Raw genomic sequence first — 27,510 nt, 5'->3', positions numbered from 1 at the left:
GCTCAGATTAGTACCCTAAATCCCCGTTCCCTAATCAATTAGAAATTTCTGCTTCATATTACAGAAATGTTTTTCACTTTTGTTTCAAATGTCTTACTTTAATTAGAATCTCACATTGCAAGACCAAGATAAGCAAGACAATCCAAACTCGTCTCACGTTTTCATTGCAGCAATGAAAACCCAAGTCATGTTCTCACGTATTTTTTCAAGATCTGGTGAATTTCAAGTAGCTGGTTATAGAGTCACTATTTGACATCTTTACTCGCTTTGCCCTGCCAGCCTCTGCACAAGTACTGCCAGCTGCCCACCAACATGTCACAGCCAAGTTGCCTTTCCAAATTCTCCAGCATGTGGACAATTGCAGAACCAGATCCAACTCTATGAGACACTTTTTGACGCACGCAGGGGAAACAGATGGAATAAAGCTAGCAGAGAAAAGCTGTCTCTTCGAAATGACTTTATTCAACAGAATTATCTTCATTTTCAGCTAGAGTGGCTTTAGAATAGCTCTTCATAAACAGGCCTCTGGTTTTTGCTGTGTGCTTTGACAGCTGTTGGCTCGCACCTTAACAATGCCAAAGGTCAGCACCTAACAACCCTTCCATCCCCAATCAGCATGAACCCCTCTGACCCATTCACCCCTTAAACCAGTGCAGAACATGTTTCCTAGTGGGTTCTGTCATTCATGATGGTCTCCAGTGAAAAGGAATGACTGTCAATTTGAAAAAGGAACAGGCCGGATAGAGATGAAAATCCATCCATCAATTTAACAGACGAGGGTTCTTGCAGCAATCTTGATACATACAATACACAATCAGTTATCATTTTCAATCATTACCCATATATATTTTATAGCCCATAAATAAATGGACAACATTAATGTTAATCAGTTTGTTGCTATGACTGACCATTAATCACATTCAGTGTTTAACTGAATGCAGGCAGCGTTATTGGCCGACATACAAGGACTGCAAAGTGTAAACATATTTTGGCAGCAAGCATTCAGCGGAGGTTTTTGCCATTTGAAAACGTATTTTCTAATGTGATTCATTTCATCCTTTCCCAATGCTCACCGTATGTGGGTTTGAGTGATTCTGTGAAAAATATGAATCGTGGAAAATGTCTGAATTTTCTCATGACTCTGTTTGGATCAGACTTTAAATGATATCTGTCAAGACGGAAATAGCTTTCCTTCGGTGTCCCATTTACCTGTACTCATATGTAGCCATAGCCTTTTTATGATAATGTGTGGATAGAAAGGACAGAGGAGCAATGGAGTTGCTTTGAATACTAAGTTTGTTTCCAAGCTGCAAAAAAGAACAAGATGACCTTGATGTCTAAAAGGTCAGTCTATAAGCTTGGACAAAGGGAGAAGTTAGTGTGGTATTCCATCCAAAGTATGTGAGTGAGAGGGCGGTATATGCAGAAATTCCACTGATGCCAGTTTGTTTTCTTTGAACCTCCATCAATATCCATTTTCATTGCAAATAAATCCCAATGGTGGAAGATGCTTTTAAACCATAGAAAGAGATCCAGATATGCTGTGCAGGCACAATGACAATGGATGGTCCAGCCAAACACATTTGCGATCCCACACCACCCGCTTGGGAATTATCTGGACCAGGCTGATCCACCAGCGCCACAAAAAAAACATTTAAAAAAAAATTCAGACAGGCCCCCAGGTGTAAGATGCAGGGATTCAACCTGGGAAATTCACCCACAGCCAAATTCTCAGATCCTGACCAATAATTGCACCCTATAAATATGATTTATTTCTATTATATGCAAAATAAATGTAGTATGGCAATTGTGATAGTGTTTCTAAAACTCATTAGGCGCAAATAGGAAAAATAATATCACTGACATCTTAAACCTAAGGAGTTTAGTTTTCTTTATATTTAAACACAATAACTGCTTAACGTGTGCATATGTCTTGAGTGTGCGTGTGTGTTTTATTTACCGTTTTAACACTTTATTGCAAGTCAGTGGTACTAGGGGGGTGCAATGTAGTGAAGTATTGCTCACTAATATGTTACATTAACAGCTCACCACTTAAGCACCGAAAACTGTAAATGCAGCACACAAATGCATCTGTTAATCAGACCTGTACATAACCTTGCACTTTGTCAATAAGCATTAGCTGCTGACTGATTGCCATTTGTATAATGAATCAATCCCCACTTTCTAACCCATACACCACTAATTCACTGATGGACAGGGTCAAAGCACAGTCCTCTCACCGATTCATCGCCCAACAACGATGAAAAAACACATAAATAACCCTTCATTTTGTTTGCCAGTTGAATGTCACGCCATTGAACAGATCTCCGCATTACTGTGGTATAATGCCTTTTTTTTATCTATTGTAGCTTTGGCATTAAAAGCCGTATTAGCTTTATTTTTTTTTAAAGGTTCTCTCAGCTATTTGTTATTGTTAAAGGACAGTCAAAACACACAATCCGGTTCAACTCTCAAGTGGGAAACCATATCGATTGAGCTACAAATGCAACAAAAGTCACTTAAACTGAGTCACTGTGAACATGAAACTACAAGAACATGTTTTTAAAAAGAAAAGAAGCAGTGCTGGAAGAGTTATGAATCAGCCAGGCTGTTACTTCTACCTCTTGCGTACAACTGGAATAAGACCAGGCAACTACATCAAGTCAAGTCTATAACGGTCCTTCAGGGAATAAAAACAAGAACCTTTTAACTTCTGTCTCTCCTTTATCCATCCACCCAGAGTCCTTCTCAATGTTATCTATTCATTTTCTAAAATTTCTATTTATATTCCATTCTCTGTCCATCGAGGATTGACGTTTTTTTTTTTTTTTTTTTTGGCTAAGTTCCCAGACGAATGTGGTATAAAAGAAGCATGAGATACAGTTTGGTTTATTACAGGCTGTATGCTCTGATCAGACACGTTTCACAACACATTTCTCTTTTTCACATCTGGGACTCACAACCTGGCACTAGAGGGTTCCACCGAAATCCCTGGGCAACTGGGGAATGATGGAAGAAAGGCAAATGCCCCACATGTGTGTGTTGTTTACAAATTGACCAATCTTAAGTGTTGAAAATGGCTTGCTCTCTTTGACGATGCAATGTTAATGGTTGAACCAATTTATTTTGGTCTCCTGAAAAGTGATGTTAAGAATTCTACCTTACGCTAGCTTTATGTATGTTTGCTAGAACTCATGTGGATTACATCGGAATATCCTTATTGAACACCCGTCCGTCCGTCCGTCCGTCTGTCCATCCATCCATCCATCCATCCATCCATCCATCCATCCATCCATCCATCCATCCATCCATCCATCCATACACCCTTAAATGGTCTCCAGCCAATTACAGAAATTCAATTCATTCAGTTCAGCATCAACCTTTTAGCACTCACATGCAATTTACACAACAAAAGCATTGACAAGTTCAGAAAAGTTTGACAAAACTTACTGTCATGAAGCCATCCAGTAGACCAGAGTCAGGTTTAGGAGGTGCCTGCAGTCGTTCCATGGACCACTTTTCGATGATGGATGCCACCTGGCTGTTCTCAGTGTTGAGAATCCTAAAGCCAGTCATGTTTACACCGCTGTACCGGTATGGCTCCAGATCAAGGGCAAATAGATCCTAAAAATAATAAAAGTAAGGTAACTAGAGAAGTAATTACATACCAATAACAAACTAAATTGAGTATGAAAATAACAGATCATAATTATTATGGATCCATACATTTACATAATCTCTCAGGCCATGCTGGATACTTAAATCCCAGGTTCTACATTTTACTATGGCCAGTATTTTACTACTGAAAGTGTGAGATACCAGCTACCAAGAATTAAGATGATGAAATATGGTTTGCATAAATCAAATCACTACAAACAGTTTATATTGTAAATCAGATTCCACATATAGCAATACTGTAATGAGGTATTAAAAATCCTAGATAACTGGTGAAGATAAAGCGCCTATCCTAATCATAAAAACAACTGACATATGAATTTAATAAATGATAGCAGTCATTGATGGGAAACAGTCAAAGCAAAAGGTCCAAGATAAAGACTGTTATTAACCTTTACTAATACTCAGGTAATGAAGAAGCAGCAACCTAACATCTCAATTTTGGAAGGGATATCTCCTTGCAAGCATCTGTTTCCTTCAATGATAAAGATCACAGTTGAATGACTATATAATATATAATTATGAATATAGATGCATAAATCAAGAAAAAGATTGTCATAATGTGGGTATCGAGCATTTTACTTACCAGTGTGGTAAATATATAGTGATAGTATTCTGTCATCATCCCCATGGCAAGAGCCTAAGTTGTTGAAAGAAAGGACAGAGTGACAAATCTAAAGCGGAAAGATATTTAAGATTGAATAGGCACACAATTGTACTGTATATATACATTTTTATGATGATTGTATTGACTGGCTGTGTAAATCAGTTAATGCCTTAAAGACATTTTCCATTTGGATTATTTAATATTCATTTAATATTTATGTTTTTCATGCAAATGTATATTTATTTTCTTCATGATGTTAATTCGGTTTGCATTGGTAAGACTACGATGCAGTCTGACGTACAAATGTGTGTGTTGTAAACTGAGGACCTCTTGTATTATGGCAGGAAAAAGTATAGATGTAAATATCATTCTTGTTTTATTGCAAGTTTTGGGTTCAAGGATACACCTTTGTAGAGGCAATAACAATAATAATAATAATAATAAGGCAAGGCATTGACACTGTTAAATCTGTAGGGAATGCAAATGAATTGTGTTTGTTTTATTTGCTTCATATAAGACTTCTCCAAAGTCTCTCAGATTCAGTTTTCGAACTGGAAGTATATAACCATACACCCATAAGCACAACACTTCCACTTTTTACTTAAATTTCAAGTTGACTTTTATTAACACAGCAAATGTTGAAGCCAAAAGACTTTTGGAAAACACAAAATAAAAGACTCCAGAGTGGGAAGGAGTCTTGAAATTAAACAGCCGACAAGAAGAAATAAACAAAAAGAGACAGCGGCAGCTCTGCCAAGTTGTTGTGTTCCTGAGGAAATATTTGGAGTAGGTGGTGATGCAGACAGAAAGGTGTCTGGGCGCAACAGAGGTTTGACTACACTGGATAAGTGTTTAACAGCATGGGAGGAGCAGGTTTAGGTTCCAGAAGAGTGAAGGTGTTAAGTGTACAGTATCGCATATGGTACCTGTTAGCTGCATGGCCAGACAATTCAGAAATGTGTCGAATTGGGAGACACAGGTGTTTTATTTGTATCACATCCATTACCATGAAGGTATTACGCCTTTGTGATGGTGGGGTAGATGCATTAAAAAAAGTAAACACAACTAGTACGTGAGTGGAATGTGCTTTTATTATGGAAAATACCTTATATTGTTTTCTATTATATTAATTTCTAACTTCAGATGTCACACATGGATAATAACAATAATAATAATGGTAACAGAAATAATGATAACAATAATAATAATTGTAACAGAAAATAGAGAAGGTAGAAATATTGAAAGAGTGTGTCCATTACAGCAACCATGCAATGCTTGCGCTTGGTGGGCCAAATGATGGAATTCTTTGGATTAAATGCCAGGCCAGAAAGAAAGAAAGAAATAAAGAAAAAGAAAAAATGATTCTCTGTTCTTGCGGGGTACGTATACTAGGTCGTGAGTGTCAGGTCTTCCTGAGAGGGAGTTTTCCCTAGCTTGTGTCTTCAAATTGCTTGAGGTGTCTGGATCTGTGAGGAAACTCAATTCATCACCTTGTCACTTGTGTCCCTCACCGTGTGGCAGTGAAATTTGGGTTGTGATCCAAACAATGAGGCCAGTGAAAAAGAAGGACCAATCACTTTCTGTCTGAGCTCACCCTTGTAAACGTACAAAGGCAATCTATCATTAAAAGCACCTTGGAGATGAAATTTCAAAGTAGAATCACTGGTTCTGTGTAATTCTATTATCATTCAGGGTATGTGAGAGGGTGTATGAGGATGCTGGCTAGATGCCAATCCATTCCAACTGTGTGGTGCTGTAATCTGGTGTCAGGGTCCCGCCTGCCATGCTAAGACTCGCAAAATCAATAGGCATCCCAGATTAGTTTTGTATGGAGGATGATTAAACTGTGAGGAAGGGCTCATGATGTCTGGTGTGAAACTTCAGGGGAACCTCTAGCACTGGGATTCTGTCATTTCTGTAGTCACTCGTTTGCTGTCAGTATATTTCCAAAATGAAACCTTTGCCTACAATGGTTTTAGACAAGGCTAAACCACACAAGTGCAAGGTCCGTTACAGTGGATTGAAATAAAGGATTCATCTTTAAAAGAGGCCTTTTATGTTTTTATTTCTATTTCCATAGCACGTTTCAAAACTAAATATGGAGTGCTCTAATAATATCCACAATAACAAAACTAGGCAAGTAGTCGTCATGGAGATTTTGATGCCCATGTCAATAAAAAGAGGTCCCTTGAAAACTCCCTTTATCTTTGAGAAAAAAGGGAAAGCGGGAGCAGCTACGTGTTGTCCAGACACAACGTTCACCTCTTCATGTGCACTGAACAAAATGCGCTGCAGGATGGTTTTGTTTCCTGGTTGATCGTCTGGCCCACAACTTGGGAGTTTGTCGTCTGGCTTCAAAAGGATCTTTTGTGACACCAGTTCGGGAACTTTGACAAAAGGCCTACTAAAACATTTTAACCTTATTTGGGGCATATTGTGGCAGCTGCGTATTGACTCCTTTTTAACATGAGGTCGATGCAAGTGGTTAATTCTGAAAACAGCCACATCCCCTGTTTATTTTTACTTTGCCTCTCAAAAAGTACTTTTATTTTTCTTTATAGGTCATATTCATGATGGAACAAGTTTAGAAATATTTTAGCTTGGTCACATTATAGACTTTTTAAATACACTGTTTAAGGGGTAACCATCATATCAAAAGTGTGAATGTTGGTGGTACATATCTTTTAGGAGAAAGCCAATTTTAATAGGCAAATAATCATCGTATGCATCCAATTGCTCCTTTCTATAGTGACCAGCTAAATTAACCAAACTGTCAGTAGTCACATAAAACACCCAATTGGCAACGTAAGGGAAGTAAAGCGTTTTTGAACTTCTAAATCAATTATGTCCCCCTACAATACACTTCAACTACGTCTGTCCATCGTTTACTATTTTCACACAATGTACTATCAACCATATACTGGCCCTCCTCCCGATGCATTGTTAATGAAAAGAGTCCTTGACCTTCTCAAGCAATTTAACACTTTGGCACTGATTAAAACCCCTGGGAGAGTGACTGTGTGCTCGGAGTGAATCATTTGTCAGTTTTTAATATTTGATTAATCCTGTAAGAATGAAAAGCATGAACAATTTTGAAATGAGAAACTCATCACAATGCATTTCTTGCTACAAAGTGATGAAGTCAATACATAGACGCCATCATATATTGAAGTTGATCGGCTAGAACAAATGCCAACCGCATCATTGCGGTTGCATTGCAGCATGTTTTTTTTTTTCTATCTCACTGATCTGTTTTGACCTTTTGAAGCTGACTTGGCATATCTTCACAGGAAGACATTTATCATGAATGACTGCCATTAGAAAGATAATACATGAAGTGAAATTGAATAATAGGCTGCCCCACTTATGAGCTATCATGCACATTTGGTGAAATTTGTAGTTGAGAGAATTTCATTTTTTTTCTTTTTTGTTTGCTGAACAGGAGATTGGTATTCCAGTCCCTCTTCTGAGATCTGGTGTGGAGGGACACCTGCTCTTTTTCATTCCAGAGGGTCACTAGTTCTGGGCCTCATAGGTAAGTAATCTTCTAAATACGCATTTTAGTGGTATCATGCTTTTAAGTGCAAGAAACAAGTGACTTCATGACATATCTGAATTCCAGAGCCAATGACCGCTATATAATTTGCTCAATCTTCTAAATTTGTATTTGCCAGTTATTTGAAAACATACACACAAAAATATAGATACACACCTGTTTTAGGATCCCAGCAGCCATTTCATGTCCACAGTCAAAGATGATGTGAAACTCCTTCCCTCTCTTCATCTCCTTTAACAATGGTTTGGCATCTTTGGAGTCTACAGGAAGCTGCCGGATCTTTAATCGAATGTTGTACCGTGATGGGGCCTTTATAAGTTCTTGCAATCGAATTAGACCTTGCAAAACAGCAGAAAGAAATGTGGTCAAATGTTTTTGTCATGACAGTTCTTTTCTTTGGAAAGCAAATACAAGGGGTTCAGCTTTGGTCATTCTCCCCCAAATAGAATAAAAAATACACCTGTCCACAGAAATAAGCTAACAACTACTTGTGATTAATATCGTGCCAGCAATTACATTGTAACCCTTTTGTATGGCGTTAGGGATAGTTCAACTAAAGTTTTAGTATGTTTACTAGTTAAATACTTTTTCAACCTCAGACAAATTCATCTGGTTTAATTTTGCCCAAAACAGTAAATTGATAAAAACATTACACAGTTGGGTCCACAAGTAAATGGTAAATATGATTTTGTCTGCATATGCCACCACAGCTATTAAAACAGTGGAAACATATTTTAAGAGGTTGCTAAAAAAAATAAAATAAAGTAATTTAATAATTTACAGTCAGTGCGTGATCTGTCATATCAGTTTTAAACCCAAGTACTGTTTTGTGTGTGGAACCAAAATGTACAGCGGACAGTATTTTCTTTATATACTACATAGTAATTATTTACCAGCATTTTAATTTATTAAATGGTGTCTTATTTTGTGAAGTTAAAAATTGTCAATGATAGTTCCATGAAAAATACCATGGAAAGTAACATGAAATAAATGAATCTGTCAAGGTGAACCATGAATTGGTTGAATTGCAATGTAGGCTACGGGCACAATACATCAGTCCATGTCTTGAGGAACTTTAGTATTTGTTGTGTCTGTGGCATACAATCAGTTTAACCAATCGGATCCTGATCCCAATCACCAACTCTATGACATTTGTCTTGTCGTTGGGTGGATTCAGTGGATCAGTAAAAATAGAGCCGTTGGCTGTTCTGTAGCAATGCGACAAGAGACTGAAGTGTGTCTAACACTGCAATTTCAATCGATCCTGCTAGCCAACATGCATTCGCTAGAGATTAAACTGGACTACAAGATGGATTCATCCATCAGAAAGAGAAATGACAGAGTACTGTGAGATTACTAAGACTACTCATTTTCCAAAGACATGGCTGAACTCATCGTTCCTGGATGACAGCATTAGCCTGGGGCCCTAATTACACGACAGAGCAGATAGAAGCAGTGTCTTCACCAGTAAATCCCAAGGTGACGGTGTGTGCATCTATGTATTCAAATAACAGCTGCTGCAACACCACCATCGTCTTAAGTCATTGCTTCACAAACATTGAATTTATGATTATCAAATGCAGACCTTCAACCTCCCACAGGAATACTCTAGATTAATAATAATTGCAGTCCCCTCCCCCAGGCACGTCCAAAGAAGTTCGGAGAGTTCAATACAATGCCATCAGTAACCTGCAAAGCAATCACCCAGAAGGTGTTTGTCTTGTGCACGGGGACTTTAATTAGGCCAACATGAAGACTATTCTTCCTCATTCATACCAGAATCTGGATTCTGCGACTTGCTCTGGACTTGGTATACACGGACATGAAACAGGCTTTCAAAGCAGCATACCACCTCCATCAAGGCTCCTCAGAACACCTCTCGTGTTAATTTCAGCATAGCGCTCCTGCTTGAAAGATGTAAGACAACACTGAAGCATGTGCACTGTGTTTATTGGATGTTCTTCAGAAATGAAACACCAACCCTTGCATGGAAAGTGACTACTGGCCCCAACGAGCAGGCACTAAAATGTCCATGATCCCCCAAAAACCGTGACTGCAACACTTTCTGAAGTAGAAGGATGATAACACCCTCATCAAAGATGATGATTAGGGATGAGGCGGGAGATCTGGTTAAACGGGTGCATGTAAAACATTTTGATCATCGACGTTGATAAGACAAGGGAGATTATTGTTGACTTGAGGAGCTGTGGAGTTTTCAGGTCCTCCCTTTCCTTGCATTGGTTTTTGCTGTGTACTCCAGCTTTCCCTACATTCTAAACATCATGGATTTTATACTCAAAAGGTGTGAATGGGAGTGTGAATGGTTATCTCTATGTGTCTTGGGATTTGCTGATGACCACTCCAGAGTATAACTTGCACCTTGCTTAAAACCAGTTGAAATTGACTCCATCTGAAATTCAACCCGGAGGAGTGCAAACCAAACAGATGATGGATGGATAATGCACGCACCTGCGAAAATAATTCAAGATTACGATTGCCAAATGAATCTCTTAGCTTCATGACTATCCGCATTAACGATCTGGCTTCTCCAAAGATTATCTGTGCCTAACACACAAAAACTCCTGTTTTCCCCTCAAGTTGATTAATTTCCTAATTTTTATGGTCTATTTTTATCTGAATAACTTTCTTCCATGAACATTGCTAGACTTTGGAGAAAACATCTACAATATTATATCAAATAGAACAACAAATACTACATCAGTGTAAATGACACATGATGTGACATTTGTCATTCCTCATAAATATTATTGATTTAGATGCCAACTAAATTCATGTTCTCCCCTGGAATCTCCACACTGCTGTTCAGATAATGTGCATACCTCTTTTGCAAGTCAACAATGCTCTCTCACACACACACACACACACACACACACACACACACACACACCTACACACACACACACACACACACACATATAAGAGATACTGGAGTGACTGCCAAATGTTAGTTCAGGTGGATGGCCCATTGTGTGGCACAGCCAGACAAGAGAACTTGGCCGGCAAACAGACACAGACTCGCTGTGGCGACCTTGGTGCGACAAGCTGAATGGCTCAACAACTATCATTATTAATTTCTCCATAAACACCTGAAACCTTTTGTTTAAAAACGACAATTTCATAATTATGCAGTGTGCTTGGCTACAGCATTAGGGTAGGAGTTGTTCATACAAGGACTTGGTAGGAACATGGATATGAGCACCGTTGACTAGAATGAGAATAACAACTAGCTGTTGTGTGTTCTGTGAGACTGCTTGCTGATAACTGTGCCTTTGAGCAATGCACCATCCTCACCTCCCAGCTCAAATGGTGCAACACTGCATGCTTCTTCAACTTCTGTATGTGTGTGATCTAGTTTTTTTTGTGGTGTGCAACACAAAATATACAGCAGAGTTTAAGTTGAATTTCACTTTAGGGATAATGAGCAAAATAAATAAATGCAGTTGAAGAAATGTATTTAAGTTCGGAGAAGAAGAGTCTAATAGTAAATGTAGTTGAAATGTATTTAAGGTTGGAGAAGAAGAGTCTGCACAGATCAGCAGTGATAGTGTCTAAAACACAGACCTCGCTTTAAGATCCATATTTAATCCAGCATGAATATTTCATCCCCTATAAGTGTTTATTATAGGGCCGCCAGAGAGTCTCCTGTGCATAAAACAGATATGATAAATATCCTTGTGGGGTAAATGCCCTGCAAGCTTTGATGTGCACAAGACTGCTTTATACTATATCAACAGCCGCAAAGCTGTTACACTACTCATGAAACATGGAGCATGATGATGGAAAAAAATATGAATAATAATTGAAATATTAATAACAGTTGAATGAGTCACAGTTTCCAGGGTCAATGTTGAAAATGGAGAGGGATTAAAACTCGCAGGTTACATGTCTGAATTGTTCAAATAAACATGCATTTCCTTGCAATCAATGCAAATTTCGGCATAAAATCTTATGAGAATTTGTTATGTAGTACTTATTTGTAGCAGACAATCTTATTTCCTGAGCCATCACCAGTGATTCATCTACCTTTGACTAAGCCACATGCCTGGAATGCAGACTGGGCAATCACAATGCAGCACAGAAGCTGACTCTTGTAAACAATACTTAATGTGACTGTGTTCGACTTGAAGAAAATTACATGAATAACCCCAGACTATTCGACTGGAAGTTAAATTATACTGAATACACTTCTGTCAATCAAGTATTTGCGGTTGTTTGTTCACTTAAATTAACAAGAGAAGAAGAGAAAGCCAGGGTATGGGGCATGTTTGGACTGACAAGAAGTGGAAAGAACGATGAGAAAGAAGGTGTGTATGCACACAGTGGAAACCCATGTTGGTTCTCAAAGCTTGACTTTCATGAACCCATTCGATTTGTAGATAGAACGGAAGAAATTAAAGTTCTTCGTTGTGTATAATTTGCTCTAGTCGTTGTTGCTGCTGATAATGTCTCATTTGCCAGTTTCATGTTTCAGTTTTGTGTTAACTGTGCCAGAGAAGACAATGAGGCACAGCAGGATGTTCATTAAAGCCTGTTTTTGTGCACCACAACATCAGAATAAGCTGGACATAATTAACTCCACAGAGAAAATTTTCAGTTCAATGCACTCCAATCAAGGAGAATTGGTGAAAAAGCATGAGAAATCCCTTTGTGAGGTTGCAGTATAATGTTCTCCTTGAGTGTTCATTTCTGGCAACCCTGCATGTAGCCATTTTACTATTCTGCCTTAATCCTCTACAATGAATCAAGGCAACGCTATGGCGAGCACCTGGAAAAGAATCACAAAAGAAGGATGGAAAAGTTTGATGAGATAAATGGGTCACATTCTTTAAGGAGTTCTTGGTGTCAAATCTACGTCTAGAAAGTAAAAACCCTGCCACAGTTTGGCTTTACTGTCCTGGTCAGCTCCAAGAAGGACCTGTCTTGATCCATTTGATTTTATTTCTACTTGCTAACTTTTGTCCTCTCCTTGTCTTATACATTGCAACAACATACCATAAATAGCTTTAAAACCTTTTATTGGCAGGATTGTAATCAATTAAATTCATCTCTACCATCAACTGAAACTTTACGGACGCACACAACAAGTATTTATCGAATGCAAAATTTGCTCTTTGATGAATTAAAAACGTTTAGGAATGTTTTATACGTGATTTAGAAATGCATAAAATTGTACTGAAAGTTAACCTATGTCCACATCTATGAATGAGGTAGCAATAAATTTCACAGCGGGCCCTAGTCTCTCGCAGTCGTAAAATCTGTGAGCAAATTCAAGCTCAAGCGTCAGCAGCAGGTCACAGTACTACACAGAACCACACATTAAAAGAAGTTGCAATTTAACAGGGTTAGTGCTATTGACTGAGGTGCTATATAAATCCATGCAATAAAACAAGAGCAGACTGTAGAGTGCAGACCTCTGCCAAGTCCAAACACAAATACCGGTTCATAGAAATTGTATCTACCACACAACATCCACAGTTTTAAAAAGAGTGGTTACGATATACACCACTGATCATCAACTGGCGGCTAGCGGGCCGAATCTGGACCACCGAAATGCCTAATCCAGCCGCGACTGGATTCCATGATTATGAGTTTTTGAGGATCAAAGAGAAAATATCATGCGGCCCACACCAAAGCAATCCAAAACAGCAACGTCTGAAACTATAAAGGATAAAAATCCCTTTAGTTTTGTAGTAAAATGGAAATATATATCTATAAACAACATAAATAATTTTCAAAGGAACAAATACACTACAGTGGATTGCAAAGGCACTCAGTGTTTTTAGTGTAGCAATCAGCACAGCATTATCGGTGTCTGATTCTGACCCTGGAATCATGCTCATGACAACATTTCTCCATATGTTATGCTACCCATGCTGGACCAGTTCAGATGGACCTGATGGCAAATTTATCCATGGCAGTCCTCCAAGCAGCCCTATTAGGCCGGAGAATAGCTCTGTGCAGTTAAGTCCGTGGTGTCTGGGTATGTAGTCCTGCCATGCAGTCATACCAAACTTGATTGCAAGCAAATCTGTGAAAGAGCCTTTGCATAAATGTAGGCACCTAGCCGTTAATTGAAATATCATTTAATTAACATGAAATTGACAAAAGTAACAATAAAAAATTACTATGTAAATGGGGCATTATTTCAAAATTGTGATCAAATAGAATGATTAAAAAGAAACTAAAGTTGCACAAACATTCAGCAAAGCAGTTTCAGAACATTCAGGCTTTACAGTGGGTTGAATGTTATATGTACACATGGCAGAGGCATATTTTTTGGCACCCGATAACAAGACACAAAGCTCCAATGTTCTTTGGACAAATGACAAAACTGGAGCTCTTCGGAAAGTCGTGTTTACAGACTCAAAAATAGAGCAGGCAAAGTAGTCAGTATAGAACAGTGTATCTGCTGTGAAGAGGAGGCTCATTTGTATTCTGAGACTGCTTGGCTGCAACCAGCACAGGGCGTCTTGAATTTGTAGGTTGCAAAAAAAATTCAAGAATGTCAAGGCCTTACAATTTGCTTTCCAGTATCAGAAACCTTTGTCTCAGCTGCAGGTCATGTGTACCCCAACAGGATAATAATACCCAAGACAAGCTCAGACAAAACAATGAACACATTTGACTAAACTGAAGAGTCCTGGTACGAATACTATCTGAAACTTGGAGTGTCGAAGCCCGCATAGCACTCATCTATCGCTGGCTAAAAGCAGCATCAGACATCATGAGGTGAGTTTGTGTAGATTCAGTTCTGCCTGTATAAAGGAATCACTTGCAAGCTTTGAAAAAGAATTTGGGAAGGAGAAAAAAAATACACAGATATATATTTCGCAAACTTAAAAGGGTGTATGCAGCTGTCGAATCTCCAGTCAGCGCGGCACCAATCATATCATTATCATTGATGATAATGTAATAAATGATCTTTGGGGACTGAGCATAATTTTAGGGTGTCGCTGTGTTGATGTCAGTGTGCAGCAGAATATGACAGCTCGGCATGAGCAAAGCTTGTAATGAGGACGGCTGGCGCCTGGATTAAATGAGCAGTGTTTGGAAGCACAAACAAGATTTGTATTTTTTTTTTACGTTTCCTGAATAGTTGTCAGTTTGTTGGCTGGGAGGGCTCCCACTTAATAGTATTGTGTAAGCCTTTGTTTTCACCAGCTATAGGCCAGAGTGCATTTTGTGTCTTCTGTTGTATGTGTGCACCAAGACATGGGGGTTAATCAAACTTGCTGTTGAAAAAAGGACATTCCAGGATCAATTATGTATTTACAAATTGCTCAAAAGTGATTGATCTCGAGAATGAATGCCAGTTTCATTTTACAAAGATAAAATGAAAAATGGACCATTTTGACCATGGTGGTTCCTAAAGTTAAACATAAGATCAGTTTTGTCTGGCCAATTTTATGCCCCCCCACCCCCCCACCCCCCCTCCACCACTCCTTCATTTGTGCAGCTAATATGGCTTTTGCTTGAAGTTGCCATCTTTGCCTTATCATGATTAGACAAATGTAGCATGCCTTTTCTTGCTACCAAATGAACACCATTGCCATGTTCACAGGCCCGTAATAGTTGGCACTGGAAGCCCAAAACAAAGGCTAATAATTGCAATGATTGTTTATTTTTAGGTACTCATGTACCTTTTCTATAGATAGAGCATCTTTTTTTTCAAGCAGGGCTACATACATTTTTGTATGTGGAATTTCTATAAGTTTTGTATCTATATTGTTTTTCTTGGAGGGAAAACAGGAATCAACATAAGATGTTTGTCAGTTTACGGATATAGCCTTATCTTCTTAAAGCGGTGTTTTGGTATCATAGTTTTTTCTCCCTTATGGCCTCATCAACATTGTCTCTTGCCACAGCTGCAGTAGCAGCAGCAGTTTTCTCTGTAAGTTCTAAGGATGTCATGCCTGGCTAGGAGGGCTATAACACATGCTGCTGCCATCTCCGTTTTGCCATTACAAGGTTGAACTATTAGACGAATCCCATTGTTGTTATCGATTTGCTTGTTTGCTCCCTGCTCGGTGGAGAAAACGGTCATACAGTGATTGTTGTTCTACCATTTTTAAATTCCATTCTTGAAAAGATTAAATTGTTCAGAACAGCAGGGGTGTGATTTTAGAGTGCGACTGCTGCACTGGTTTCCCCCATTAAGTATTACAATATGGTATCTGCATTAGAAAAGGAAAAATATATCTTATGTTTGATTCACAGATGGTCACAAAGTGGTCTAATGTTTGGTACATTTGCCTCATACTTGAGCTGGGTTTGAATTTCAGTTCCGGGGAATGTTTGAGTTTTTTGGGCCAATTCAATGTTTCTCTTTAATAACCAAATGAATGTATTAAAGAACCTTCTTTTAGTACTCTGATCTAGGCAATACTCAGTGTGTTGGATAGAGTTCAAGAAAGTCTGGCAGCTTCTCCTCAGGCTGGCATCCAACTTTGACCCTGACATATGTTTCTGTTCATGAACATTGCCTACTTGGCTTGTTTGTGACTCTACTTCAGAGAGTGATATGTTTCCCTTTGTAATTTACCAAAAAATAAGAATAACTAAATTAAAATACAATATTTTTAAACACCTTTGATTCTTTAGTTCGTAAATACTTTTAAAAGCTCTACCATTATGTAAAGCACATGGATTGAAAATGTCCTGCCTTTCCTTTAAGTAATTATAATAAATGTGCTTTCAGAGGTAATTTGCCAAGATAGAAAATGTTCTGTATTTTTCTTAATTACTACAAAAGCGGGTTGTTACGTGGCGGCAGTAGGAAAATGCAAGGCCGGGGGGTCATGACAGTTGAGAACCACTGCCTTAGACTGTACTGTACACAGTACTGTAGAGTATGCAGGCAAGTAAATATCAAATAAAAGGATAAACCCTTATCAGACATTCTTCAAACATAAGCTTCATCAAAATTAATTACCACTGAAGATGAATATACTATAAGGTGGCTTGAGCAATAACGTATTTTTACAAAGAAAGGAAGGCTCACCTGTGCTGTCATCATAAACAACTGTGACTGTTCTCCATTTGAAGAAGTGGACCAAGTCCAGGATTGCTCTGCTCAGGGATGAGAAGTCTGGATAGAGGCTGACGTAAAAGGTGTCCTTGTTGTCTGAAACCTGGTGCTTCCACTTGGTTTGGATGTGAGGCACCCCTAGAGCATTACAGATGGACTGGACAGCATTGGCTGAGGAACTGTGCGAAGGACCAAATATAGCTGCCACACCAAGCGAAAGCTGGTCACAAGCTGGCGCAATGGGGAGAAATACACTCATGAGAATACCAAGCCACTCAAAATAAGGATGCACATTATAGAAGTACATATGGACAAACACCAAGCTGTATTAGAATAGTTATGATTTAAATTCAATGCAAAATTAGGAAAAGTAAAAGTGTTTTATAGTAGCTGTGTAACTCAGTGTTGATGTAGCTGAGGTGCTACTTGTGCTCGTCATGCTTGGTCTGGTCAAAACAAACGCTAATGGGATTGCTCTGGTTCATTTGTGTAAACAACATTATCAAATCCCCTGTGTGTACCAAACAAACAGACCAAGACCGCTTGAAGAGATGGTTTCCGTTTACATGCAAGTTAACTCAAACTTCATCTCTTGTAATGACCTCTGGAAAACTAATTCATTGAGTCCTTCTTTATTACTGTGGCACTCAAGACAAGCAGCTGCAAAACATAGTACCTCCTAAAACTTGTCTAATAACATTATTTCAGTCACTCAGAAATATTATAATTGACATAATTAATAACGTGAGCTGGGCTTAGAACGTCGTGAGACAGGTTAGTTTTACCCTACTGATAATGTGTCGTCGAGGAAAAACAAAATGAACTTAGTACAATTAATATAATATATGGTTAATAAGATGATTAAATTGCCCACTTGATGTACATGCAAAGCAGATAGATTATGCCTCTTTATTGACCAGCTCTGGGGACACTGAATTACTGCTGCTGAGTCATTACCTGGAAACAATCAATTCAAGCCACTTGTCTTTGAAGTACTCAGCCATGTCCCCATGGTGTGTTTTAAAATGTAACAACCTAAGCAAGTGAAGCTCATAAGGTGTCTTGGTACATATTATGTAGGTACATACGTACGTACATACACACATGCGTACATACATACTGTACCGGATTTTCCGGACTATAAGGCGCACCTAAAAACCTAAAATTTCTCAAAAGCCAACAGTCCAGTGCGCCTTATATATGGACCAAATTCCTAAATTTAAACTGGCCCGAAACATTGTGTCATGAAATCAATCATAAGTGGCCCGCTGAAGACTATGAATCATGAATCAAAAAGACTATGGATCATTATTTTGTGATTATAAAGTAATTTGTTGTGTCTGAAGTTTTAAAATGGGCCATTCATTGAAGGTGCGCCTTATAGTGCGGTGCGCCTTATAGTCCAGAAAATACGGTACATCTATAATAGAAATCACGAAATACCTTTTCTGGAAGCCTCAAAGCTGTCATAGATGTTTATCCTTTGGATGTCATAGGTAAGAGTGGTGTTTGGCAGTAGAGTTCGATTTCTGTTGATTGTATTCAAAGCAAATTTAAAGGCGAGCTCCTCAGCACCCGATGGGCCACTTTCGACAGACTCAAATATCCCTCCTGTCAAAGACATAAGATATTTTTTAGTCAGACATCGTTGGCAGCATGGAACATTCACGTAATGCTAAGTGTATGGAGAGTAATACATAAGTCTGATTAAGCATATGAAAATGGTACCAACTAAACAATTGCTACAAAACACTTTCAAAATCATTTTGCTGCTATATGATTGTAAAAAGGACAGATAATATGTATATTAATGGCCTAGAAGCAGGTCTGTGCAAGCAAAGATGGACACAAGCTTGATCAGTGCAGTGTCATCAGCAAACTTCACAATGGACACGCTTGGGTGCATGAGTGTGTAGTCATGTGTGTAAGGGTGTACATTTAAGGAAGTGTGTATAGTACACACACATCGTTGTGGGGAGCCAGTGCTGAGTGTCAAGGAAAGGTTGTTGAGAACAGACTTACATGCCTGTTATTAATGTTTGAGCAGACTTTATCCAGCACACTTTATATGCTGCTGGAATCTGGGTAACACCGCTTTTAAGTCTACATGATTGAAATCCCTTGTTACTCTGTGTACTGCCTCTGGGTATTGATTGTGTTGGGTGCTAATAACGTTATATAGTAGGCTCAAGGGCAAGATGCCATTAGCGATTAATGCATTGCGTGTTCTTTTGACCACAGGTGAAAAAGGGGTGGAGACTCCCGTATAGGTTCTGCAAATTAGTGTTGATGGTTTGGGAAATTTGGGAGAACACCGCAACCACTTGTACGGATAAATCAATTCAAAATAAGCGACTTGAAAGCAACCATTACATTAAAAACACCAACATTATACTCTGTATGAAAGGTGGATTTATTGCAATCTTAGAAAATGCATTAAATATGTAGGCATAACTACTAACTTACTTAGTAATTAGTATATATTATGGATGATTAAATGGAGGCACAAATGCTATCAATCACCTACCTATTAACGGGTCTTTTTTTTCTTTTTTTTAATTGCTTGGGACTATCATAAGATTCATAAGGCATCACGAGAGTTCACTGTCATAAAAAGTGTTAATCATTCCCTACCGAACTTGCTTTCAGCATTATCCATTTTTATAATCGATCACTTGAATTTAAAAAAAAAGTTGACAATATTAATAAAAAATTTAAAGATCTTTTGCCATTCTATATTTATAATATATGAATGTTTTTTTAATGTTCAAACATACAGATGCACAGATTAAATCACACACATCATGGACATGCGTTGTGTGAAATACTGAGACTTTGTCCTCGAAGCTTCTCTTTAAAACAATAATAGCTTGTTTAGGGGGGCTTACAATGGAATACTACAGCCTGGTCCCAAAACAATACTTAGCCAGGTAAAATGTACTGCATTGGAGTATTCCAGTGGAATTTAACATAGTCTTTCACTAAATCAATAGAAAAGCGAATAATAATGGGATCAGCGTAAGGCACATGGAATGGAAAAGTGTGTTTAACTCATGGACCCCCACAGCTACAGCCCTCCAGTGAATACTCCTGGCAGCCAGCAGCAAATGAATTGACAAAGATAAGGCCTGAGGAGTTGGGGGTGGTGTGCTTGGGTTTTTAGATCAATGTACTCTGACTGACCTGTGATTCAATCAATTGAGACCATAGGGAGCTGTCGAGAGCATCAGTGAGGGATTGAAGTGTTTTGTTTGGGTTAACCCTTGGCCTTGCCCTGCTGACTTGATGTCAGTCAACAGGAGCTCAGGCTTCAACAAAAACTTTTCACTGCCTTGATATCATCCATATAGAAAGTACCTGTAGAATCTGCACTGTGCTTCTTAGAGATGATTTCAACCTATTGACCTCTAAATCCCCATTTTCTTAAGGTTTGCTCTCTGCAGTTTAAAGCCAACATTTAAATAAATGTACCACAGAAGAGCAACACTGTACCTCTATTTTAATTTGTATTCATGTCATGGGATGACTCTATTTTGCATACCATAATGAGTTTGGAGGAATGAATAAGTATCAGCTAAAGTCTATGCACTGTAATAGGAAAGCTGTGCCTTTTGAATTCCTCTGCTCTCATTTTAGACACATTGTTTGCTCACAGACCATCTCTTCTCCTCATCAAACGAAGCTGCCCAGCCCAGTACGATTCAGTGCTGATGGTCTATGAATTTATTAGTTAGTTTTTGTTAACCCGTACCCAGAACAAACAGTATGCGTGATGTTTATAAACAATGTGCATATACTATGTATACATGTATATAATTTTATGTTATTTTTAATTTTTTTATATACATATAGTATATAGATGACAAGCGCTTGTGTGTCTCCAGAGTAAGCAAACAGTCTGCTTTATGATGACATTTTGCAGCTGCAGCAACTGTGCCAGGCTGTACAATAACTACAAGCCCCATTCATATCACTCACCTTGAAATTGCAAACTGAACGGGCATTTGTGAGTATGAATAATTACCCTGATATTAAATAACCATTGAAAGATTGCATCCACGATAAGGCATTCCTTGAATTTTAATGAGTCATCCATTTCCTTGCTATAACAGGGTATCCGTTTGATGCAAATAAGAGGATGCAGGAGGTTTAAAGTTGTGAGAGCTGGTTCCAAAGCTTTCAACTTTCAACAGCATTTGCAGCATCAGTTTATCAAGGAAATCTTGGAACAATTTTACTTACAATTTCCACTGCATTATCTGGTGTGTTTTCATTGTTGATTGATGTTTTGTTGTTGTTGTTTTTTCCTCCCCATCACCCATGAGATGTAGAGAGGAAGTATGGAGTGTCTCTTTAAGTCTGTTCAAATCTTGCACATGGCGTAATTGTTTGGAAGAGCAGTGCCATTATTTTTTAATGGTCTGTTTGTGCAGAAGAGTTTGTACCTTTTCATGCAAGATCAACAGCAGAAGGCTGTATGCTTCAGGGAGCTTTGTGTAGCAGTTGATGGAGATTTAGAGGGAAAAGACTGAAGCTGCTTCTACAAAGTGAGCCACTCGAGAATTGCAGCTCGGCTGTTGTATTTATTCATCTGTCTTTCATACTACATTCTCGCTCTCTATTCATCCATTTCTGCTTCTATTTCATCTGACGTACCGCGAGTACCGATTATTGCTACAAATATAAGTAGGTAATGAGTAATTTCCCTTTATTTCTCATTATGGAGGATCTTGGGAGCAAATCCACTCAGCACTTCCACAAATGTCAGTGCTTCTCAGCCTTGTCACAAAGGCACAGAATGTCACCCTCTTTCCTCACTCACCGCCTCTGTGAACTACTCGCATCTGGAAATGTCAATGGGCATTGCACAGCGGGATGGAACAGTTTCTTGGGTGGCAGAAGGCCAACTCACACTTGCTGTACTGTAGTCTATACAGATCAATAACAGCCTAGTCCGAGATAGAAATATCCACTTTGATGCACCCAATGTGTGATCCGGGATTCAAGTAACACACAACCCATTAGGTCATGTTGAAGACATTTTAGTTTTGTTGGAGCATTAATTACAGTTCATGAATTTTGGGTCCAGTTATTGCATTGCTTTTCATGTTGAACAAGTAGGAAAACATGTTTACAACTAATAACTACATCTAATGAGCCAATAATTGTCAAAAATGTGATAATTCGCTTCCTTTTCTTCCAATTAAAATCTTTGTACTTTATTATTTGATTTAATTTAATGGTAGTTAGATTGTTTGTATATAACAAACAAAAGTTTATCTATCATTACAATACACTAATGGAGAAGTGAGAGCACAAACGGCAAGAAAAAATGGATTATACAAGTTTACCAACGCTTCAGTATAATTCTCGCAAATACAAAAACATACAACAAGCTGAATTTTGTGATTATATCAATGTACCATACATTATATGGGGAAGTACTAAAAACAAAACAGTACATCAAGGGTATGTTAGGATTCATTCTCTAATTAGCTAGAAAAAAAAAAGTCCTACTCTGTATTTTGTTTACAAAGAGTCACTAAATGGCAAGTTTCAACGTTGGAAGCGTTCAAGCTTATAGTACCAATTAGCATTTCTGAATGTCAACATTGGTAAACAAGACAGATAATTTTTCATTTTTGATAATTCTTTTAGTTCCATTTCAACCCATGCTTAAGCCGTCTCGTGGTTGTGGAGGGCGTGTTTGTGTGTACCATCCAGATTGCCGTAACTTCATTGCAACTAAAGGTGTTACCAACGTGTTTTCCTTTTTTTATTATTAATGCATAACTTAATTCCTGATTTGTCAATCATAACGCTGCTTTAATGGTGCCAAATTATACGAAAAAATAATTATTAGATTGTTGACATTGCTTTGAACCAACTGTGCTATCAACCTCCCTCCTGACACTCTCCTGCCTATTCCCTAGAGAGAAGACTGATTGATAGCCAGCCATTGTTCTCTAGTTTAAAAAAAAGAAAAAAAGACAAGACAACTTGGCCCTGCATTGACTTTTGAGGTCTCATTGTGATTACTGCCCCCCCCCCCCCCCCCTTCATGAAGACTATCTTTTAAACTCTTCAGTCAGCGCACTTTTTTCAGCATGCTTGATTTGAGGATCTCTTACTGTCTGACCCGCATTTGTGAAGCGTTGAATGGAAAACAGTATTTCAATTCCCCAGGTCGTTATTCTAAGTATTTGGTGATATTACTGACTGATGCCCTGTTGTTTTTTAACCTCTCGTAAACAACATACTCAGGGATATGCATAACCGTTTTGTCCTTGTTTATTTTTTTATTTTATTTTTTTCCCCAGGCACATCAGCTTGCTGCTCTGATTGACAGACTTATTCTGCAAAGACCGTTAGAACTCATACATGTCTTTTTAACCGTTTGAATGTTAAAGTAGAAAAGTCTTTATTCAGTGCTTCTGTTAGCGTGGCTATATCTTATGTATCTCAGGAACAGTTTATATTCGATCTTGCTAAGGTTGAGGTGGTCCCTAACTGACAGTTTTCAGACTTTGCCAATTTTTTAGGTGTTTCTCACTATGCTTAGGTCCATCACCTTTCTTTTGGAACCCTGTGGCTGATAACCCCATCATTGGTTGGACATCAGGTGAATGCCATTGGAGTGAGAAGGGGAGCGGGGTTGTTTGATTGCCCATCATCATGGTTTGCAGATTTATAGAACACCACAGCACAAAGTGCTTTTTTTTTAGGTTCCTACGACTATTAATTCAAAGCTAGATTTTCCCACTGCCATCATCCTGCAATAAACACAATATAATTGATCCCATATTGCAAAGGTCTGCAACCTTATTGAGAGTCATTTCTCTTCACTCTGCGAAAATACAGTTTGCTTACAAATAAAATATTATCATGACAAAAATCTCTGTTTGCGCCCTTTATCTAAAATGCGTAGCTTTGGTTTGGAACTGAGCAGAGGCATATTGATTTTCTGACTGAGGCAAGTGTGTGATATTATCTTAAGTAATGGTTGAAAATGAGGAAAATGAAGGGTCGGGCGCACACATTCAGAGGTGATATTCTGCTGCTACAACAACATGACCTCGGCAATGTGACATAATCATGGTCCATTTAAGGGATCAGCCATGCTACTGATAAGATTAATGGTTAATTGGTTTATGAAATGAGAACATAGGAGCAAATGATCACCCTTTTACACAAACACAACCTTCTTTCTCCATCCATTATTCAGTTTAATTAAGTTATATTGTTCCTGACGGCTATGAAGCAGAGCCGTCTGTAAAGTCTCACAGCGGTAATGGGATCAATAGTGAATCTTTACTACCCTGAATAAAGGCTTTGCAGGTCACAGGAGTCTTGGACTTTATAAGCCCCCATTTTCATCCTGCTGTCCTCTCCAGTTTTCATTTGAAATGTTCCCTGCTGTAATGTGACGCAGTTTTGGGCAACTGATTCTGAATGCCTATAAATTCATCCATTCATACAGATACCCAGTAACCCTGTGCATGTAGTATATATAGTAATAATTTACCACAAACTCTTACCTTGTAATAATTTACCACAACAGTTATTTTACAATGCCGTAGCAATAAAGGAGCTGAATAAAATTTTGCTTTTGGATTAGCTTTCACAAATTTATCATCTTGTGCTGCATTCAGTTTTTTTTCCTGTGATTTACAGACAATGTAGTTGTTGTATAAACTAGCTAAGAATGGAGGAATAGGAAAAATTAAGCATTTGCCATTCACAGTGAAGACCAATTATATTACTTTTGTTCTTGTTTTTTTAAATACACTGTTGTGAAAACAGCGAGAAAAGAAAATTGTACACAAACATAAAAGATCAAAATGTTCAGCGCATTGGTTGCTGGTAACTGTAGATGAAATAAATCTCTTTTCAGCTGCTTCATTTACTGCTCTCAAGGTCATACTGCAAGTATATTCAAGGAAGAGAGTCCATCAATAAAAGCAATAGACATGCTTGTATGCACAGTATAATACTTGAATCCAGACGTTCTGCCTGCTTTTATTACTCTTTGCGGACGTGTGTGAGCAATTTATTGATTTGAAAAGGTGTTTTGTTTTGTTTTTTTACAAAAGTTTCAGCTGCAAATCACCTTCAGTCAATCTAGAATGCATAATACTTGTCAGTATATAATTGAATGCATTTAATTTCAAATTTCTCACAAAATGGTCCCACTGCAGAACTATTTGAGCCATTCTGCTACCAATGATTTAAATGTGTAAAGTAATATAATTCTACTTGCTAAGGAAGCCTTTTCTTACATTATCTTACACTCAGCAATCACTTTTCTGTTTTATGAGTGAAACTGTCCTAAGCAATATTTCTTTCTTTTTTGTTTACATCCCCTACTGTCTGTGCTTTTTATCTGTTCATCTATTTATATGAACCAATGGACCCATTATTTGGAACTTGAATTTCTCATAATTATGAAGAATCAAGGGGAAATTAGGCTCACACACTGACGTGTACTTTTTTGTTACATACCATACTAGAACCAGATCACATACATGCAGGCATGTATGGAGAGATTCAAAGTGATGGATCTGTGGTGACGATGCCTTGCTCGAGGGCACCAGCAAACAGACCAGCATCTCTCAACTGGTTGCCATTTTTTTTCACAATCTTGTCTGTAGCCTGAACCGCTGTCCTCTAACTCCACAGCTCGTCTTTACAGAATGAGCTACTACTGTAAAGTTAAAGTCCCCCAAAAGTTAAAGTCCCAATGATCATCGTCACACACACATCTGGGTGTGGTGAAATTTGTCCTCTGCATTTAACCCATCCCCATGTGATTTTAATCCATCCCCTGGGGGAGAGGGGAGCAGTGAGCAGCAGCGGTGCCGCGCTCGGGAATCATTTGGTGATCTAACCCCCCAATTCCAACCCTTAATGCTGAGTGCCAAGCAGGGAGGCAATGGGTCCCATTTTTATAGTCTTTGGTATGACCCGGCCGGGGTTTTGAACCCACAACCTTCCAGTCTCAGGGCGGACACTCTACTACTAGGCCACTGAGCTTACCTGTTATCATCACCATGGTAAGAGGAATTTCAGACTGAATCACAGTGACAAAAGTTTTCCTTAGGCTACTTTAAGGCATCTTTCATTACAAGCAAATCCCAACTTCTCCTGAATGAATTAGTAGTCACTTCCAGTCCCCAAAAAACATTCCTATCCAGATCTCCTGCAGCTCAACGCTATACTCAATTTCCAACAATCCACCATGTCTCTGCTGTCACCATCCATCTTTCATCCTGTCTCTAACAGCTCTAAAATACAGCACTGCAAAACAGAGGAAAAGGGAAGCATTCAGGGGAGCAATGAGGATATTGTGTGACTGTGCGTGTGTGTCAAAGTAGGAGTAAAATTGGAGGAGGGAAACGCCAAAGGCAGAAATGTTGAGATAATGGTTTCATTTGGAGTGATTGTGATGCAGCCCTTAAAGGGAAAAATCCTCATGGATGGACAAATGAGTTACCGTTCTCTTTTCATCTGCCTGCTACGAAATCATGTTGTCCTTAAAGCCATGAGAACATTGGACACTTTGCCTTTAACGAACCCGAACAATCAAAGCTTCGGGGAAAGAGAAGGTATCACAGACTTTATGCCTCCAGGCTTCTTTCCAACAAAGACACACTCACTCACAGATACACGGTCAGGCTCCCAGTTGATGCACCCAAAAGACAATTATGCAATTTTAATCAGCATTCAAAGGTTATCCTTTGATGTTAAGGCAAACCATTAAAAGCATCGGTTATGTTGTAACAGTGAGAAAGATGTGACTCACTAAAAATGTGCAGCAACAGTTTATAAATATTCATAAAAGCTTTCAAAAGTGGGTGATTGCTTTTGCTTTATGCATAATGTAGTTTATTTGTTTTAAACATCACCATGCATTTGGTGCAAATGATTCCGCTGTTGGGGGTGCCTGTATTCGTGACTGCTGTTAGCCGACACATGAAAGCTGTCACGCAAGTACAAAATCTTGCAGTGAGTGTTTGTGAATGAGTTTTTTTTTTATTTTTTTTAATTGTCTTTTTGTGGGAGTATTTACTGAATTAGTCATAACGAGGTTTTCTTGTCTGGAATGCTGTGGATGTTGTATAATCATGGGCATGTAATTAAAAAAAATTAAATCTAATTTATGCACTAAAATGGAAAACCAAGTTGGAGGAATGTGTCTCAGAGAATTAAGGCTCTTGTCTAAAATTACTAGTTACTCTCGTATTAAAAATGGCAGAATGTTTATTCTTTACAAACCAGTCTACAGTTTTGTGGTGTGGGTGAGTACCCTTCATGCTTAGTTCCTGATCTATTAAAATGTTTCTGACCATTTGAAATAGCTGAATATATGGTGAATCAAAAATATTGCATTCATCATGTTGCACCTCATTCAGTATTCTTTACACATGTGATATTTTGTCATTCCTTGGATTTCTTGTCATGCCTACATTGCAGCAACTGTAGAATGACCAATGTGTTTTTGTTAGAACAATATAACAACGCCACACCCTAAAATGTTATTCACTCCCCTTGTTAAACTGGCTTGTAGACACTAAATGCAATTCTGCCGCAAGATTGAATGTGGCCCAGACCAGGTCCTTCAGA

The 27,510-nt window shown here is 38.4% G+C and overlaps 1 protein-coding gene and 1 long non-coding RNA gene across 3 annotated transcripts in view; one reads left to right on the top strand and one right to left on the bottom strand.

Annotated features, from left to right (window-relative positions):
- LOC125974943 (uncharacterized) overlaps nt 1-7,818 on the top strand; it is an 84,651-nt gene extending 76,833 nt beyond the window's left edge. Inside the window, exon 4 of the long non-coding RNA XR_007483794.2 lies at nt 7,725-7,818. This is a non-coding gene — a long non-coding RNA (uncharacterized lncRNA). The remainder of the gene's footprint in view (nt 1-7,724) is intronic.
- Nucleotides 1-27,510, bottom strand: part of grik2 (glutamate receptor, ionotropic, kainate 2) — a 92,809-nt gene that overhangs the window by 44,621 nt on the left and 20,678 nt on the right. For both annotated transcript variants that reach the window (XM_049729899.1, XM_049729900.1), the window contains exons 3-7: nt 18,331-18,498; nt 16,861-17,118; nt 7,995-8,176; nt 4,262-4,315; nt 3,451-3,624 (exon numbers count right to left, since the gene is read on the bottom strand). In XM_049729899.1, coding sequence (XP_049585856.1) covers nt 3,451-3,624; nt 4,262-4,315; nt 7,995-8,176; nt 16,861-17,118; nt 18,331-18,498 — 836 coding nt within the window. The remainder of the gene's footprint in view (nt 1-3,450; nt 3,625-4,261; nt 4,316-7,994; nt 8,177-16,860; nt 17,119-18,330; nt 18,499-27,510) is intronic.

The sequence above is a fragment of the Syngnathus scovelli genome, chromosome 9, assembly GCF_024217435.2.
Source record: "Syngnathus scovelli strain Florida chromosome 9, RoL_Ssco_1.2, whole genome shotgun sequence".
Taxonomy (NCBI): Eukaryota; Metazoa; Chordata; class Actinopteri; order Syngnathiformes; family Syngnathidae; genus Syngnathus; species Syngnathus scovelli.
This window is presented reverse-complemented; position numbering and strand designations above follow the sequence as displayed.